Raw genomic sequence first — 18,512 nt, 5'->3', positions numbered from 1 at the left:
ACACGAAACCTCCGCGCGACGATCTCGCGGCGCGAGAGACCGACACACGGATCGACCGACCGACCGACCGACCGACTGAACCGTCGACCAGAGAGTACGACTAGAAAGAGAAAGATAATAATAATAAGGAAAGAGAAAGGTATAGGAAGGGGGGTGGGAGGAGGGGAGGGAGAGGACACAGAGTCGTGGGTGGGCGAAAGAAAGTGGTGGGGGTAGGTGTAGTGGATCCATTCATGCACCAACGTAGAGTACGGAAGGTGCAGGCGTTGGAGCACTCGGCCAGAGCCTGATTGGCCGTTGCTAGCTGCAGACTGAGCACAGACACACTTTGACTGCTACTGGTACCCCCCGGTCCTCCACGGTGCACCACGCTCGCTCGCTGCCTGTATAGATCGGGAGTAGGAAGCTGCTACTGCTGCTGCTCTTCTACTAGCGTGCCGTCGGTGACTGTAGGGTCCGGCAGAGGAGTCACGTGGTCCCCTACGCCTGGCTATGAATGAACCGCGCGCTCTCGGAACCGACACGCAACGTTTTTGAAACCAATACGCACCGACCGCGCTTTCGGAAATGACATGGACCGCGGCGCTCTGGCTCGTCGGGAAATGAATGTTCCTGCCGGAGGTTTCGTTTTACAAGAGGAGGCCGTGACATATGGGACATGGATTTTAATCAGTGGCGTATATGTTGCAGTGAAGGTGTAGTACAGCAACATATGTCTCCATGGTAGGTCCAACACTCAACTCGTGTTATACGAAACTAAGACCCTATATGTTAGACACCCTAAGAGAGACCACCTGCATATCTTGGCGGTTACTGGTGACAAAAAAAAAAACGTAGCAGACCAAACTTGCGCTGTATCGAAGTGCACATAATTTGATGTAAACAGTTTCTTGATAGGCGCACGCTTTTCAAATGGAAAGGCATGTTGTTTTACGTACCATCTGGGTATTATTGGAGTTTACCTAGTTATTTGGGGGTTTTCCCTGGAATGCCGTGTTATACGGGGGCTGATGTACTATTCGTCTTTTTCACGATGAATTGTACTGATCGAATATGGATTCTATATTGTGGACTTTTCTTATGAATATTGATTACCCTCGACGATATTCCGGGAATTACAGCAGTCACAATAATGGAAAAATCGCTCCTACGCGGTAAATGCTTGTGCACACACGCGGATGCAGAGTGGAAAGAAGAACTACGAATGAAGTGCACGATGATGAAAAAGAATCTTGGAAATTCCAATGCCAACTGCGAACTACATTGGATCGTTATCGATCGTGCTCACGTAACGATTCACCTTAAAAGATACCATCGTTTTTCCCACACATTCCCCGCCGTGAAACTTGCTATCGGTCGAATCATCGGGCACACATGTTTAGGAAGAAATTCCAGCGAGATTATCAGATCGGTAGCCGATCTCCGACTTACTTGTATATCTATATGATCACCGAGTGCCGGATAAGAGCCCTATAATCGCGTTTCGATGACTCACTGATCTGTCCAAAGTGAACGGCAATTCAATCCTCGTTTTATATTATTTATTATATCTCTTCTTTCTACTGAAACGGAAAAATACAGCCTGGAAAATCTACGACTCACACTGAAAAATCCAAGTTCCGGAAACCTTCAAATTTCTCGACCCAAGTCGTTCCCGCCAAAAGTACTACTCTAGGGGGGCTAGCAACCGACCACCGTATTCCAATTTTCTCTACCCCTAGGCAAAAATAAATACAGTGGACAACAAACCCTAATCGAATTCACCTATGTAATATATCGCATAACTGAAACAGCAGCTCAATCGAACCAAAGGATGCTGATGTGTCTCAAACCAAAATCGAGTGTCTGCACATTCAGAAGCAAACTCTACTCCCTCTAGGGGAAAAAGTGACGTAGGTAAAGGACCTCTTAAAACTGGGTAAACATATTTCAACTTCTAAAATAAACCAAATGTTGTCTAAAACACGTACCCCTTATTTTTGCCAGCTCACAAAAGCAATCGTCGTTTCATCAAAACCGGAGAGTGACACTTCCGTGCCTTCACCTTGCAAAAGGGTTTGAACACAACGAACTGCACGAGGAGAGCAAATGACAGAGAAGCGTCGCGCCGGCGGACGTTCGAAAGAGAACAAACGGCGGCAGCGCCGCGGGGCGGCGAAAGATGGCGAAGGACGCGGCCGACCAGGCGAAGAAGAATTGACCGCGTCCTTGTTTGCAAAGCGGGGCGCGCACACGACGCGCGGTAACAAGGTTGCACAGAGAGCTTAACCGGGCGAGAGAGAGGACAGCGACTCGAGGAACCCACGTGGTGGGTTGGTCGGTGGCGGTGGTGGCTCGTCAGCGAGGGGGCCACCCGAGTATGAATGAACGGCGAACCCGTACGTACTATACGATACGGAAAATGGTGGTGGGGCGTAGAGGTACCAGTCTGCCGATACGCCGCGGTGGTGCCTGGGCCGTGGCGGTAAAACGTCGTCGCTGGCTCTCCTACTCTTGCAGACGCTCGCGGACCGTCAGACATAATGGAACACACCGTGGCTGTATGACGCGACGAAAAGAACGGAAGGGGGGTGGAGGGGGTTCTTAGCCGGGAAAGTTGCCACGGACCATTTCCTCTACATCTCGAACGAGGATTCTCTTTTGATGCCGTTTTTCTGCGGAGGGGTGGTCATGGGTTTAGCCAGGTTATCAGTCCGGAGAGAGGGCAAAAATATTAATCGTAAGACCGTACGTAGCCAGACATACTTTATTTTGTTTTTAACTCCTTGCCCTATGACATCGAGTCAGACTCGTATTGACGACTGGAAAATCGATTCTACAAAGAATAATATTATTCGGTTTTCTTTGGGTCGAAGTGGAGTACCACTTTGCTGGTATTATTTAACTTTCACAGAAAAAGTACAGTTGCGATAAGTACTGAATTCCTTTCGTTTCTGGGAAACTACCGATAAAAATGTAATTAGGGAGACTACGAACGTCAAGAAAATCATAGGGTAAGGGGTTAAAGTCATAGATCGTTGAAAATGTATGCGTTTTGTTAATAGAGGCTGTTGGTCATGTTTCAAATTATATTGCAATATTAAATAGTAACTCTGGGAAGAGAGGGGCAAAATATAATTTTTTCTTATAGGGTGGAGCAAAAGTCACTATTTTCCGTCCACCCCTGTTTTAGTTGGGGATGATCTTCCGTGATAAGTTAACGAACCATTAAAGAAATGCAGTAAATACTCGATGAGTGTTTGAAGGCTTCTAAGCACTGAACTGGTTGAGATAAATATCATTCGAAATTCCCAGATAAGAAATGAATCCAAAGAAGAAACGAACTCATTCACCAGTTGTATCTCGCGAAATAAAGATTAAAAAAAAATACAAGAAAGATTGTAGAGAAGGTAACCTTTGAAAGGTGATTCCACGAAATTCAGCAAATTTACCAGTGGAATATGAACGCAGAAAGGGGTTCTTGGAACTCTGCTGGATAACTATCATCAAACACTACAGTCTCCAAGTACCAATCGGTTTTTCCCAGACAGCGTCATTTTCTTGTCCCGAAGAACCCTGTGATGCGTTTAACTAGAAAGCAGCTGTGACGTGGAGTAAATAATTGAAGACTTCCAACGACACAAGAAATTCGATACAGTGATTACAGACTCGCAACGATTAATCATACCCACGAAAGAAGGGACACACATTCGTGCATTCAGAAAGATATACATTGTTTATAAACCGAGTAGACACCAGCAAGAAGCGAAATAAGAGTATCCACGACGGTTACGCGAAGTTGAACGCATCGCGATTCACCTGCTCCTTGAAATGATGTACGATGGGGCGACCAGGACCCCTGAAATAAGGTGTGATCGATGTTGGTCTCGGTTTACTTACCTAAGGTAAATTTGTTTAAGGCCGACCCCGCTGTTCACGCAGCCGTTTGGTAGATGGAATTGTTCGCATAGTGAGGCCCACTCGTTTCTATTGTTCACCTGGAACAGAAGAACGAAATTAACAGTTAAAACTAATTTAATTCGCTGAGGCTTGATACTGAGGTAAAACAAGGTTGATGAATGATTAAAATTGCTGGGCAATCGTTACTTTTATTTCAAAAATAGAAAGAACGATAAGATGCTTCGAGTTACAATTGGATATGAGTTTGAAAAGATTCTAGTGAGTCAGCTACTGGTTCCGTTGGGTATTGTCGTAGATCAGTGTTCTGTTGGGGGCCCTTGAGTTAGCAGTATCCCCCCTCCACTGAAACGAAGAGAAGGTGAACTAGGGGACCAGTACAGGTAGGATAGAGACTAATAAAAATGGAGTGGGAGATCGTTAGAAGCGACATAAACACCTGACAGACACAAAGTGAGGTATATATACTTGACGATAACGAGATGGTGAGGTAGCAAACTCTGGAACCATCAGCAGGAGCTCCTAAACTGGGGTCCTAGGGATCAGAATTGACTTGAGCCTTTGAAGTATTTTCTGAACTGGTCTAAAAAGAAGCTAATTAAGCCTGCTTCTGAACAGCAAAGGGTGAAAAATAGATTTTTCCGATTGTCAGGACACCTTTTTCTTGGTTATTAGACCCAAACCTCTATTTATGGCCCTGTTAGGTTTACTACCATAATATCTTAATATCTTATCTCCGACTCTACTAATGGAAGTTGAATAGGAACGTGACAGATAGACAAAGTGGGATTGATAGGGGGGTCCAGTAGAACTAATAGAAATAGAGTAGAGGTACTAATAGTGGGTAAAATGAAACTGGTATGGCAACAGGCTAGGAATCGACAGGAAACTAACGGTAGTAATATGTGCGAAATAACCAACCCTCAAAATACAGTGCACGAAAATGGATGTTGGGTCCAAGCAACCTTTTCAAACTTATCTCGAACTAGAGGACGGGTCTGAAAACATTCGATGAAGTTCGAGAAAAATAACATCGTTGAAATTCGTAATTATTCTCGATATTCTTTAACGAGATTAGTTTTGCAGCCACGAATGCATTTACATAAATATTTATATCTGCTATCATTTAACAGTCAGTTGTCTGAATGGAAAGCGACGAAGAAGCCAGATGCACGTTTCGAAACGAAATTTCCAGGGGGGAAATCGACTTTTTCTTCCCTCGTTGAGTTTTAATGCATCGAGAAACGTTTCGAAGAACGATTCAGGGGAAATACGTCGTTCTAGGCTCGTTTGCGATTAAGAGTTAATGGGTACCTCGATGGTAAGGCTATTTTTAGCGAATATTAGTTCACGGCGCCTGGATACAACGCTCGGTATCTACACTTGTGTACCTCGTTCCTTTCCCTGTAGCCGATATTCTACAGTTTTCGAAGGCTGAAGTAACGATCGACAAGTTATTAATCCTCAGACAACCCACACCAATTAAACATGGTTTCATCTGTACATCTGCATCTACACTATACAACAAAAAAGTGTTATATAATAAATTATTACAAAATTATACCTTTTGGACAAGTCTTTTGGAAAGTGTGAATGATAACACATCACTTGCTATATAACACAATAAAAATTTTATATAACATTTTTCTTTGTGTTCTTCTAACAACTTTGCTATATAACTTGTTAGGCTGTATAGTGTAGACGCAGCTTAACATTCTTGTTTCAATTTATTTTATATGAATTTAAGATTCATTCCATTACGATAAAAAATGATTTCCCACTTTTGCTATTTTACCGTTCAATTTCTGAGGAAATTTTCCCCTAAACAATATGTTATTTGCTTTTATTATCAACATCTTAATCATCGAAAATTCCAAATCCGAATTTCCACTAGTATGGTGTTTACATGTGCTAAGGTGGGGTGTAGTTTGTGAGGGTTAAAAGGCGTTTTTGAATGCGTAAGTACACAGTGAGCCAAAGAAAAAATTCGATTTACCGTTCAGACATATTTCTGCTCCCCTACGTTCCGCGGAGCCGGTAGATTGTTCAACAACTCGTAAATGTATTTCAGCTGACCTATTTATAACGAGCTAACATACATAGGTGGTATAGTGTACTATTTATAATTGGAACACACACTCGTGAACCTTGCAACGTTTCAGGCTTCCACGAACCAACCGATGAACCCCGTGATGGAGCCACGGTATTTTCCTCGATATTCTTTCTATATACATCTGTCTTAATATCGCTTTCACCTGACAGCTGTCTACCTTCGCGGCGATGAAATGTAACGTTCTAGCCTCCGCACGCGTTCGGTTATCGGAAATTACGTTGTAAAAAGACAAGAAATAATTAGATAGTCAATACGCTTGATTCTATATCGAAAATATGGTGGAAAAGTTGTACTTCTGAAATATACCGTTCTGTACATTATTCAACAGTTCGCGAACTCTTTCCAATTTATCCAATCACGAGGAAATTCCAATTAGTAGGTGGGGAACTTCGAGTTTCGCTAAATCGGAGAAAGGAAACCAGACGTGTACACTGACGAGCAAACTCGGCTTTCGCTAGGGGAAAAAGTGACGTCGGGAAAAGGCTTGCTACCACTTGGTATTGGGAATTACTGAAACTCGTGCCAAATTAATATTCAAGTTAACATTTATTTCAGTACTTGAAATAAATTTACCAAATGATGGGTCTTTCTCTTACGCCTCTTTTTCCCCTAGTCGAAGCCGAGTTTGCTCGTGGATGTACAACGTTGACCAGGAGTACCGAGAAAGGATCGACGGGTAAATATTCAAAGCGCGACGGTGGCTCACGTTTACGACTCGGCGTCCGGCCAAGGGGTTTACGGTTCCCGTCGGACGAACCCGGTTGTGAGCGCGTGTTGTACCGGAATATATGTATGTATATACCCCGTGTGTGCGTGATCCGTCAGAGGCACGAGATGAATACCGACCCGGTTCCGAGGGGGGATTCCTGGTAGCGGGATATGCCGAGATAAAACGGCCCGGCGGGATATAAATTTCTTCGCCTCCGTGCTGAAAAAATAACCGACGACGACTCGTGTTACGCGGCGACTCGTTTGCGCAGATGTGTGTCGCGCGCCCCCATAGGTAGAGGCGGTGAAAATGCGCGCAACACGTCCCTTCGAAATGTGTGCACGCACGGTGAAAAAAAAAATGGAAAGAAGCTAGACGTCGCAAAAATTACGTGCGCTGGGACACGAATTTCAAATTTCTAATTAGCACAGTCGGGAGCTACAGGCTAGTTTCCGTGTACGCGTGTTTTAGAGTGGTATGCATTTGGGGCGATCGTTTCGATAGTCGTGTCTCGTGAAGAAACCTAACCTCAATCTACCGTTTACGATCTTACAGGATGATAAATTGCGTGTGCCTGCTTTATAGATTTATGAGCATACATAACATATAGAATTATTCTTCCACGAAGACCTCCAATAATTAACTACTCTGTTTCATTTAAGTACCACTCGGAGATCTGCACAGCACTCTCGTTAGTCGACGAAACATAATTCCGTCTGGAGCTGATATCTCCTTCCGGAACCACCGCGTCGCAAGCAGGGGGTTAGCTTATCGCGGAAATTTAGACACGCTCCGTTCCAAGAAGAGTTCATTCCCTCGAATCGTTCCCCTCGTAAAATCCTGTCTACAGCCGTGGGTTACCCAAAGGCTGGTTAGGCGAGCGGTGAAGTTCGAGAAACTTGCGCTTGAGCACAATTATTATCCGGATTACCGGGGACGTGTAGAAATTCAAGATTTATTGCGTCGCAGCGACATGTCTCGCGCGCGCTGCGTAATGTATTCTATGTGACAAGACACGATCGCCAACGATTTCCTGTTTCATGGCGGAAGGTTGGTTAGGTAACCCCCATTTGGGTGTCTGCGAGAGCTCGTGACCACCGAGAAAGATCGTAGAAACGAGACCATTACTTCGATATACACCGACACTGACGAGCACACTCGACTTCCGCTGGGGGAAAAAGTGAGGTAGGCGAAGGGACTCTTACCAATTTAGTTTAGGGTGCTACTGAAATTTATGCCAAATTGATATTAGGTTTAACATTTATTTCACTACCTAGGATAAATTTACCAAGTAGTATGAGAATTTTCTTCTACGCCTTTTCTCTCCTAATGAAAACTGAGTTTACTCGCCGGTATACAAGCTTGCTCTCTACAGCCCCCCTCCAACCCCCCTTAATCCGGCGCTGAGATGGTCCTATCTAATTTTTACAGACGAATGAGACAAAACACCATCGAGTGGAATAACAGGTAGATTACACTGTCAAGGTTTCTGGACCTCGGTTCACAGATTACTGTCAGTACTATTGGAAGCCACGTGATTAATCAAACTTCGCGGTTTCTAGGGGGAGGGAGGGGGGAGTGTTGGCGCCAGACAACGACGTGACAAACGCATGCAGATCGTTCGAAGGCGGCCCGCCCCATGTCGTGTCGCGTCCTATTAATTATCCGGTGAAAATAAAATTCAATCAACCAGCGAGCAGCAGCAGATGGTATGCGCCGGGCAATAGCCGGAGACGTAATGAAATATCGTCTCGGGAGGCGAGGCGGTGGGTAGTATTGCACGACGGCGCGCGTTTTGTTGCGAAGGAGAAAAGAGAAGCAACGCGTGCGGGGTGGGGAGGAACACACACGGGTCGTGAAATCGACGACCACGACGACGGACGGACATACTGGGTCAGTGCTCTCTGGATCCGCGCCCGTTTTCTTTGCTATTCTCGTCGCCGCGACGTTCAACCTTATGAATCGAGAATGTGGCGCCCCACCGTGGACGACCTCGCGCGATATCGTCGGCCTCGTCAAAGCCGCTTGGTGGCTCGACGAACCCGCCTCCTCTCGCCACCTCACGAAGAAACAAATACCACACGCAACACACAGTCAATGAACGTTGAGTTATATACGATCGGAACGGGATAAAATACAATATTGTCGTTTTCTAACCTGAACACAAAATTCCTTTTGTCGATGTGGTTAGGGTGACACTGTTCCATGGACAGTGTTAGGTTATGTGAGCATAGGACACTGATATACAGGGTGATTCATGAATGCATGTTAATACTTCAGGAGGTAAATCTACAGAGTAATATAAATTAAAAAAACGTCATATAAACATTTGTCCTATATATATTTTAGTTTTTGAGTTATGGATGATTACAGAAACTGTTCGAACTGCACGATCTCAACCCATTACACTTCTACTTTTCAGAACTGTTGGAATAACGGGTTGACAAAATATTTGGTACAATTGTCTTAACGCTTTCCTTGTATCATGTTGTATTAGACAAAAAAATTCTTTCTCAGCTTTGATGGTATAATACCATATCAAAATTATACCGGTCCCTGATTATAATACGGTAACTGGTTGATGAGTAAATGTTAATTAAACCGAATGATTCAGAGGCGAGGTAATCGACGAATTTTAGTTCTATGGCGAATTTAAAGCGGAATTTAATACGCATGGAGGGAATATAGCGAAATCTGTCCACTTGCTCGAGATTATCTGGATCACGCCTGCGAGAATTGGCGCGACATTTAACACGCGGGTAAGCTGAAATTACTAGGCGGCGCTATTAATGTAAGCAGCTTGAAATCACCGGCAACGTTGAAGTTGGGACAGATCGAGTTTTCATTGCAGCCGATGCAACGCATAAAATATATGTACGATGTACAGTGAGTATTCGATGAAATTCGATAATTCGATGAGAACAATAGTCAAGGACATGCAAGGTGGGAAGATGTCCGAAGATGGTCACCAGAAATAGTTGTGGAAAGAGTACTCTCAACAATTCGTGGTTCTCCTCGAGGGATAATCAGTGGATCTCGAAATCTCGACAGAGGATGGTGATTCTCAGCCTCGACGACGCTATCTGAGCCGTTCAAAGTCCATTTTTCTGAATTTTTTCAAATTGTAGTGCCAAAACACCCGATCGATATTTAACTTTTTCACACTTAGAAATAAATTTAAAATGTGGATTCTGTGGAATTAATCACTTTGAATATATACGTTGATAAACGTTGAATATATATTCTATCTGAACGTAAATTTTGGATCCTTAATTAAAAGGAATTGTCAAGATGATGATTGATTAAAAGGAAAGAAACTATTTCCATATTCATTTAGTCATCGAGATAAGTGACCAGGTGCGACACTTCACACATCGATATACGATACAGACCTTCGTGGTAGCCACATAAAGAATTGTTGACACGAAGATTCGCATTTATCTATAACTGAAACACGGTCGTTCCCATAAATCAGTCAGAAACACGCTAATCAGCATACACACTTTTCCCTGTCGGATGGAAAATTCGTAATAATTCCGTCGCGAGCTCGACCACGAGCGCATTCATCGTACGCGGCCAAATTGCAATTATTAGTTTAAGTGCAGTGTATTAAGTGTCCGTGACGAATTACGATAGAAGATATAGTACCGGAAGTTCATACAAATTATGTGTTTCGAGCAGAGCGTTGAAATTCTAACGCATGGGGACACTTCTGCTGTAATCCCAGCGTTCCATTAAGTGGAGGAGTTAGTTGAAACAAGTTGAGGAGGTAATTTGGAACAAGTTTTTCCTTAGCAAAAATGTTGTCCGAGGCTTTGTTAACATTTTTGCTAAGGAACAACTTGTTCCAAATCATCTCACGAGTGACCCATTTCAGGGACCTACAACACTTTTGTTACACCCTGTATATATACAGCATGGAACACCGGCTGCACATAAGTCCTTAGAACTATAATATTTATGGATTTGTCGTGAAAATAAAAATGTTTGTATTCAGATTAATTGTGTAATAAAGTATTCTCAAAGTTTCAAAGAGTTTGTTTGGATAATTTCTTCACAAGAAATTCCCAAAAATTCATTCATTTTTAGCTCGTTTGCACCAGGCTCTGCCCTCTTATAAAACGATAAAATAATTGCGAGTTACGCGTTCGATTGAACAGATAACGAAACTGAACTCTGAGAAACGAACGTATGTAATGTGTATAGACAGGCATGACACTTTCTACCTAATGTTATCGGCCATTCTTCGCGTTGCGAGACCGCGAATGTTTTTATCTGGGCGTAAATACTCTGGACACGTTGACTTTATCGCGACACGTTGCGGGTTCGTTTTCCTCGATAAGAGCTACCTGAAGTTCGACAGCCTACTGTTATTGATGGGGCAATGTGGCGGGCCTTTATTTGTACAAGAGACCGAAATAAACAGTTATCTTTTGTTTTTAGAAATATTCTGTTCGAACTTATTACGTTTCGGTCCAGAAAATATCTGTTCCTGTGGAATTTTTATGCAAATAAATAGTTACTCTTAGGAACTCCTTTCAAAATTCATTTACATAGACATTAAATAATTATTTTCCAAATGTCGACTCATTCAAGAAGTATAATTTTATTATAAAAATTGGAATTTCCACGTTTAAACGATTAAAAATGACCGAGTACTTTTTTAGTCTTCTCTTCGTTATTCATAACTCTTTATTAGATAAATTTTTGCTCATTTCAGACTTCTAAAAATTACGATATTAGTCTAATTATTAGCTGATTATTTTAAAAATACAAAATTAAGAATTAGTGTGTAGAAAACATGGTTAGGTTCGAAAAGTTGACGAAACTATACTATTCTTTAATTGTGATAGTGCGAAACCGTATTAATTGAGGGTTTCCGTAAGCCTATAACCAGGTTATCTGATACCTGTAAATCATAATTTTAAATCATTCCATTAAATAAAAGTATTAAAAGCAAACGTGACAAAGAATTCGTACGGGTCATTTTCTGTACAACTTAATTTGCAGGCCACTATTCCTCGAATTCTCACATGGCTGATGTTTCGCAAAAATTATAATTTCGCTTCGTCACATTATTTGCATGTGGACTACATGTCGAATGACTTCTGAAACTTTGGAAACGAATTTCTGCATACGCTTACTCGAAACACAATATTCAATATTTAGATATCGAAGCCTCCATATTAATTGTTTATAAATATTCAAGATCATTGTAGTCTGTAGGATCGTGCGCACACTATGCCAGTCGAAGAAGAATATTATACCGTGGAAATGGGGAATTGTTTCGGAAACATTATTCAGCGGTTTGACCGGAGTTTAATTAAGTGGCGAGAAAAGATTAATCGAACAACAAGTTTTTCTTCATCTTTTGTTTATTTATCGAACATTTTCCTCCGATAACGCGTAAACCGCAACGATAAAACAATACCGTGGAACAATGCTCCGATTGAAACGTATTTCAGTGAATTCCTAAATGAAGAAGCTACGAAAAAAAGAGGGTTAAAGTAGCTTTAAGCTTCGGTTATATGTGGTATGATTAAAAAGGACCAAAAGAATGTTGCAACGAAGAAAACTCTACAAATTACAACAAAAGCACCACAAGTATTTATTCCAGAGCCTCCGACTTTTTATACGATCGATGGAATTTATTTCTACTACCACACAATCGCTATTCGGGTGACGGTGCTCTAGCATTAAAGATTAAAAGCATTTCTAACACAGTTCACCGTTCAATTACAAAGAGACACGAAATATACCGTACCATCTATATCCGTACAATGCACTCTCACATCTTCCCGAATAAACGACAATTCCCTACATGCTGCATCGAAGAAAGGAGCCACGCTACGACAAGACTTAATCACTGACTAGTGTAAAACCGACACACCTATTCATTCACTCTACATTAGAATGCTCGTGTAACAGTCCTTCCATCACACACCTTCGCCAAATTTATTCCACTCAACACACACGTCTCCCGTTCACATCAATTCCCAAATTCGAACCGTCCGAACTGTCGCTTGTAAATCAGCCGAAGCGTCGCGACGAATGCTCGAGGCAGGGAGCGTTACCCGAAGCAGGGAAAACATGGCCGCGTAGGGACAAAGTGACGTCACTAGAGAGTAGTGGAGGGGGTATATTGGCACCGGGGACGGGACGTCACGATATCGTTTGCAAAGTGGTCCACGGACGATACGATTTGTCGTACACGATTGCTCGTACAACCTAGGTCGCCTCGACCGTCTAAACGACAGTTCCAACCGCCGAAGCAATGCAAATATGTCGTACGACAAATCGTCTATGGGAGCCTTAAACAGTATTAGCAACCACGAGGTATTCTTAAGTGTAAGACCTGGCAATCAATGTATTTTTGCGTCCCACCTTTCTGAGACGCTAGCGCCCCCCATTATCATTCTAGTGTCACTACCCACCAGTTTCCATAACGTACATTCACCCGTACTCATAACATAGAAGTCACTAAAGTCATAGCCTTTTTAACCCTAGATCAGTAAACTATCATGTGGCTTTACTATTCGACTTTATTACTAATCATTCGTAAAAATTACGTCTAAAAGGGAACACGTGTCATTTTACAGAAGTATCATTTCTATTGAAATAGAAGCCTACATTATAAGTATTTACGATGGTCATACTTGAAACTAATACAAAATTCAGATAGTAATTATTCACCATAACCTGCACACACGTTGACAACACTGCCGATTTCTGAGACTCGTGAATTCGAAGTCGTAATTTTACGACAGTTTAGTGATCTAAGGTTAAGGTGTCGGTATTACAAGACTATTTGGTCTGCCATGTTCCCTAAAGTGACAAGTCAACTCGTACATCCCTGGCATTAGCATGGGGTGTTCACAAATCATGTTCATGTAAACAGCTCTACATAACGTCACCATGTCCCTACGGCTAGGGAATTCTCCCAGCAACATTAAACACTGGTCACACGAGTTCCAACGGAAGCTATCCACAGATCCAGGAAGAATCGTCAGAAAGAAGAGATTAAACGCAGGAAATCGGTATCGCGACTGGTATCCGGGAGGTAGTAGGATACAGCGGCGGCGATTTACCGTGGGCGATTAGGTGGTGTGTGTGTATATCTGTGGTGGCGGGCCGGGCACACGCGGATCCCGTGTCTCTCGGCCCGTAATCGCGCGACTTTGCTTGACCTTGACAGTATGAATTACACCGCGCACGCGCAGAGGGAGGGACGGACGGTTCTTCGAGAGCGTCGAACGCGTATCCACGTGGTTGTTCGGGCTCCGGCGAGGGACTACATGATGAAAGTGTCTTTGCCGCCACGTGGTCTCGTTGGGGTAGGACATGGTCTCTCTTACTCTCTCTCCCACCCCTCTCGTGCTCTTCTCTCCCCCCCCTGCCGTTCTCGACACGCTGCAACCGGCCCTCCCCCTCGCGCCCATTCACTCTCTCTCTCTTCGCCGACGACGACGACGACGGTCTGCCTATGCGGCTCTCCGCTGCGTTCCGTTTCCTCGTTTCGCGCCTCTATCGGCCACGGTTTTTCGTATTTCGAGCAATCGTCGCGCGCCATCGACACACACCGTCGACATTCTCTCACTCACTCCCTATTCGAGTCGACTAACGCGCTCTACGGCCAGTCACTTCCTTGTTTCGCGCCGGTCTAGCTTCTGCCAAGAGTATCCGAGTATACTCGACGCCAAATGAGACCATAAAATGACGAGTTTCTCTCGGTCATCTTAGTTACCAACGTCTTAAACAATTGATCATCACTATGCCTCGTGCAGCATCATACATCGAGTGACTGTAAAGTACCCTCGCGAGCAAACTCGGCTTCCACTAGGGGAAAAAGTGGCGTAGGAGAAAAGACTCCTACCACTTAGTAAATTTATTTCAAGTACTGAAACAAATGTTAAACCGAATGTTAATTTGGCATAAATTTCAATAACTCCCAATATTAAATGGTAGGAGGCTCATCGCCTTCCTCCCTTTTTCCCCCAGCGGAAGCCGAGTTTGCTCGTCGATGTACAAACATGTCAATTCATAAGTATTCATGTCTTGAGAAATACTTCATTGTGTCAACCGGTGTATGACAAATTCTATCGCCAGAACACTATACAGAAAACACCAAAGGGAGGGAATCGGGGGTTCGAGGGGCCTCTCGTGCTCATTCCATATGAGCGCAACTGTTATTATGGTCCTATTTGGCGTTTACTATAGACACATTTCATTCGATGTATATTTGTGCGGTTCACTTTTCTTGAGCAACGTGGCTGCTTTTACGTTTTAGTGTTAGAACACACCGTTTTCATGAACATAGCTTCACCGTTCTCATAAAGTAAAGGTCACTAAAATCACGGACTTTTTAAAGTGTCGGTACTATAGGTTAGGTGGGCGCCAACTTCCATAAGGGGAGTGAAGTTTAACTCCCTGTACCACGTCGGTGCTTCTATCCACCGGGGAACACGCTAACACACCGTGTTATCGCGATTTGTTAGCACGTTCGTGTTCACCCGTACGAGATGGAACGTCTTTTCAGTGGCTTAACTGCGTGCTTCCGGTCACCGATACCACCTTCTCTGTGGTTTATGCGTCTTCTCGGTTCGGACACGGTGCGGTTCGTGTGTTCGTCCGATAGACTTTTTATTCGGTGTGTACTCTGGGTACTGGAGTACCCCATCCGTATAACACGGTGTTCTTATGACACGGTTCCGGTTGGAGAAGTGGGAAAATCAGCCGAATAACACGAGTTATTACGGTTAGAAGAATTGTTTGGAATAGTATGTGTTTTTGTTACTTTTTGGCACCTAACCCCTTATTTTTGTATGTGTCTATATACATACTAATTCTTGGTTTCGTATAACACGAATTCTCGTGGTACGATAATTTTTAAGAACCTAACCACTGTGTTATACGAGAGGGATTGTATATCCTTTTTCGTGTTACGCACGTTGTCGTAAAGGTACGTTTTCACGTGACAGTAACTCGTGATATTTACGGTTATGACTCTAAATGTTATGACTTTTATCGTCATGAAAACGAGATGTCGCGTTGTCGTAACATTGGTTTACATTGTGATACAGTATCTCGACAACGAAAGTCGTGACTTTTGCTGTCACGTGAAAACGTACCTTAACAGGAACTGGTAGGAATAACGTGTCGGTTATAGAGTGAAATGACCGTTAGGTCACTATTTGGAGGATGAATCTCAGAAGCTTCTGCTATTGGATTATGCATTTCGTTCGTCACGTCACAAATCTGTGGAACCTTAGTGTCCTCTGCAGGTTTAAACCAGAGTTGGACACACAATTTTAATCGAGTAATACGTAGTGAAACGCAGCAGTATCTAATATCGTCATCCTGACCTTCAAACAGTTAATAAGATTGAACAATTGCTCGCCAAGTGTCTACTCACTCAAAAAGAAGTATTTTGGAATTTCCACGTTTAATAGATAAAAAATAGCGAAGTACTTTTTCTAATCTTTCAATCGTTATTCGAAACTTTTTAACTAAATAACGAATTTGGTTTTCTGGTTCAAACCAATATCAACTTTACATTACAAATTCTTCACAGTGTAAAGAATTTTCTGGAAATCTCATATCATTTGAACAAAGGCTTCCATGTGTACTACACTATCTGCATAATTCTCAAATCTTCGATCGTGAACGATATCTATCCTAACCGAATATCTATTCCTGTTAATAAAATATATTTAATTACATGCAAAAATGTGTCAAAACATTATTTCTGTTGCCCTGCTTATTACAATAGGAAAATTTCAGGAACCAATTCGCTTCCTCTCGAAGTTGGTGAACACAATTCAAATGATTCTTAACATTAGTGTCTGGCCAGTAAATGGACAAATCGGCGAAGAATCGCTCGAGTACCGTGTAACAGGCTTAAAACCGTACCAAGAAATTGGACAATCGAATTAGTCGGTTCTACCGGCGTACACCACCGATGTCATAGGTCATATCCGCGTCACGTGTAACCCGTAACAATCTTTACGTCGAGTAATATACAGGGTGTCCCAAAATAGTTTCGACTCTCGGAAATGATGGGTTCCTGGGATGATTTGAACCAACTTTTTCCTTAGCAAAAATGTTATCCGAGGATTTGTTAACGAGATATTAACGAAAAACTGTGAAAAACTTCGTTTTTCGTTAATATTTCGTTAACAAAGCCTCGGATAACATTTTTGCTAAGGAAAAACTTGTTTCAAATCACCTCACGAATCTCCCATTTCCGGGTCCTCCAACATTTTTCTTACACCCATAGCGGCAAAAAAAAAGAAGTGGAGGCGTCCAGAAATTATGTTACAGCCTGTACACGCGGGAAATTAGTATGCCGACATCGAATTAGACTGGACGGTATTTCTCAATCTCTCTCTCTTCGTCTCTCTTGGGAACCGCCGCGGAATTACGAGCAAAGGCGAACGCGCATTTATCTCTGATCGTCTATTAAGTAAAACCAGTATCCTAGGCAGCGGTGTATACACCCGCTTGTTCCACGGACCAGTCCTGAAACGTTCGAAAGTATGTAGTAACTCGGCTACGCACACCCGCGGAAAAGAAGATAAATCTTTTACCACTGAGACGCCGCCGCGATGCTTCAGACACGTCGAGCACGATATTGATGAGGCTGCGGGACAGCCTGGCATCAATGATACTAATAGGGGTGATTTTTTAAAAGACGATCCTCGCTTGAACTCTAATCGATTCGGTGATTAGAGCTGCTTCTTCGGAGTTTGCGAACTGCAACGCTCACTTCGGTAATGGAATTTACATTTTAACCCCTCTGTACGGCTATTTCGAATGGATATTTTTTTTTCAATATAATCACATTTTTTTGTGACAACAGTAAAGTGCAAAAAAAATTAAAAGAACACGTTTTTTTTCCATGTGAAACAAATTCATAAAAATAACTCTATTTTTCGACTTGTCAGAGATATGTAACCCCTTAAGGGGTTGAAAGCAGAGTTGGGAACAATTTTCTTTGAATAATATATAGCGAATGGACAATGTCTAAGATCGTTATTCCCACATTTAAACAATTAATGAGCTTACATAATTGATTGTCAAATGACTACTCATTCCAGGAGAAATATTGTATTATTATAAAAATTGGAATTTCCACGGTTGATCAATTAGAAATTGCGAGCACTGTTTATGGGTTATTCGAAACTGTTTATCCAGATAATAAATTTGCCCATCTCTAGTTGAAAGACTAGATCACTACAGAACATATTCATGAGCGTACGCAAGTTTCTAAAATATTAAAATTTGAAATGTTGGCTCAGTTACTTATCGAATAATATTTTTTCGTACAGCTGTTACTCGACTAGCACTATTAGTCCGACACTTTCTAACGCTTTATATGTATTGGTGGTCTATCCGAAGTAAACGACGTCGAAACGCTTTCGCCTCGAGAATATACGGCGAGTCTCTCCTGTCTGTGATCGGTACACGATTCGTTGCGGTAGGAATCATTGTGTACAGACATGGTTCCCGAGTTTCTTGTACAAGGGGACCACCTATAACGCACCTGCCAGTCTCGCCGACATCTCACGAAGACGCGATACACACAGACGATCGGCCGGTTATTACGCGAAATTCCAAAGGCGACGATCCAAAATAAACACCGGCGTGGGGAGCCAAGAACCCTGTTCCAAGAATATCGCCAAGTAGCGATGCCCGTTCGATCCGTTCTTCTGGGGAGTTTTCGTAATCGATCGGCTACACGAATCGTGCTCGAAACATATTTCTAGGATAGACTTATCCGACAAAGACTTTGCG

General features: G+C 42.8%; 1 protein-coding gene across 3 annotated transcripts in view; it reads right to left on the bottom strand.

Moving 5' to 3' along the window:
- The window catches only part of LOC107194000 (AT-rich interactive domain-containing protein 2-like), a 56,210-nt gene that overhangs the window by 20,392 nt on the left and 17,306 nt on the right, over positions 1-18,512 (bottom strand). For all 3 annotated transcript variants that reach the window (XM_015583558.1, XM_015583566.1, XM_015583573.1), the window contains exon 3: positions 3,880-3,977. In XM_015583558.1, the coding sequence (XP_015439044.1) occupies positions 3,880-3,977 (98 nt within the window). The remainder of the gene's footprint in view (positions 1-3,879; positions 3,978-18,512) is intronic.

This window comes from Dufourea novaeangliae, unplaced genomic scaffold (assembly GCF_001272555.1).
Source record: "Dufourea novaeangliae isolate 0120121106 unplaced genomic scaffold, ASM127255v1 scaffold1, whole genome shotgun sequence".
NCBI lineage: Eukaryota > Metazoa > Arthropoda > Insecta > Hymenoptera > Halictidae > Dufourea > Dufourea novaeangliae.
Note: the sequence above shows the minus strand (reverse complement) of the source record. Positions and strands in the feature narration are given on the sequence as shown.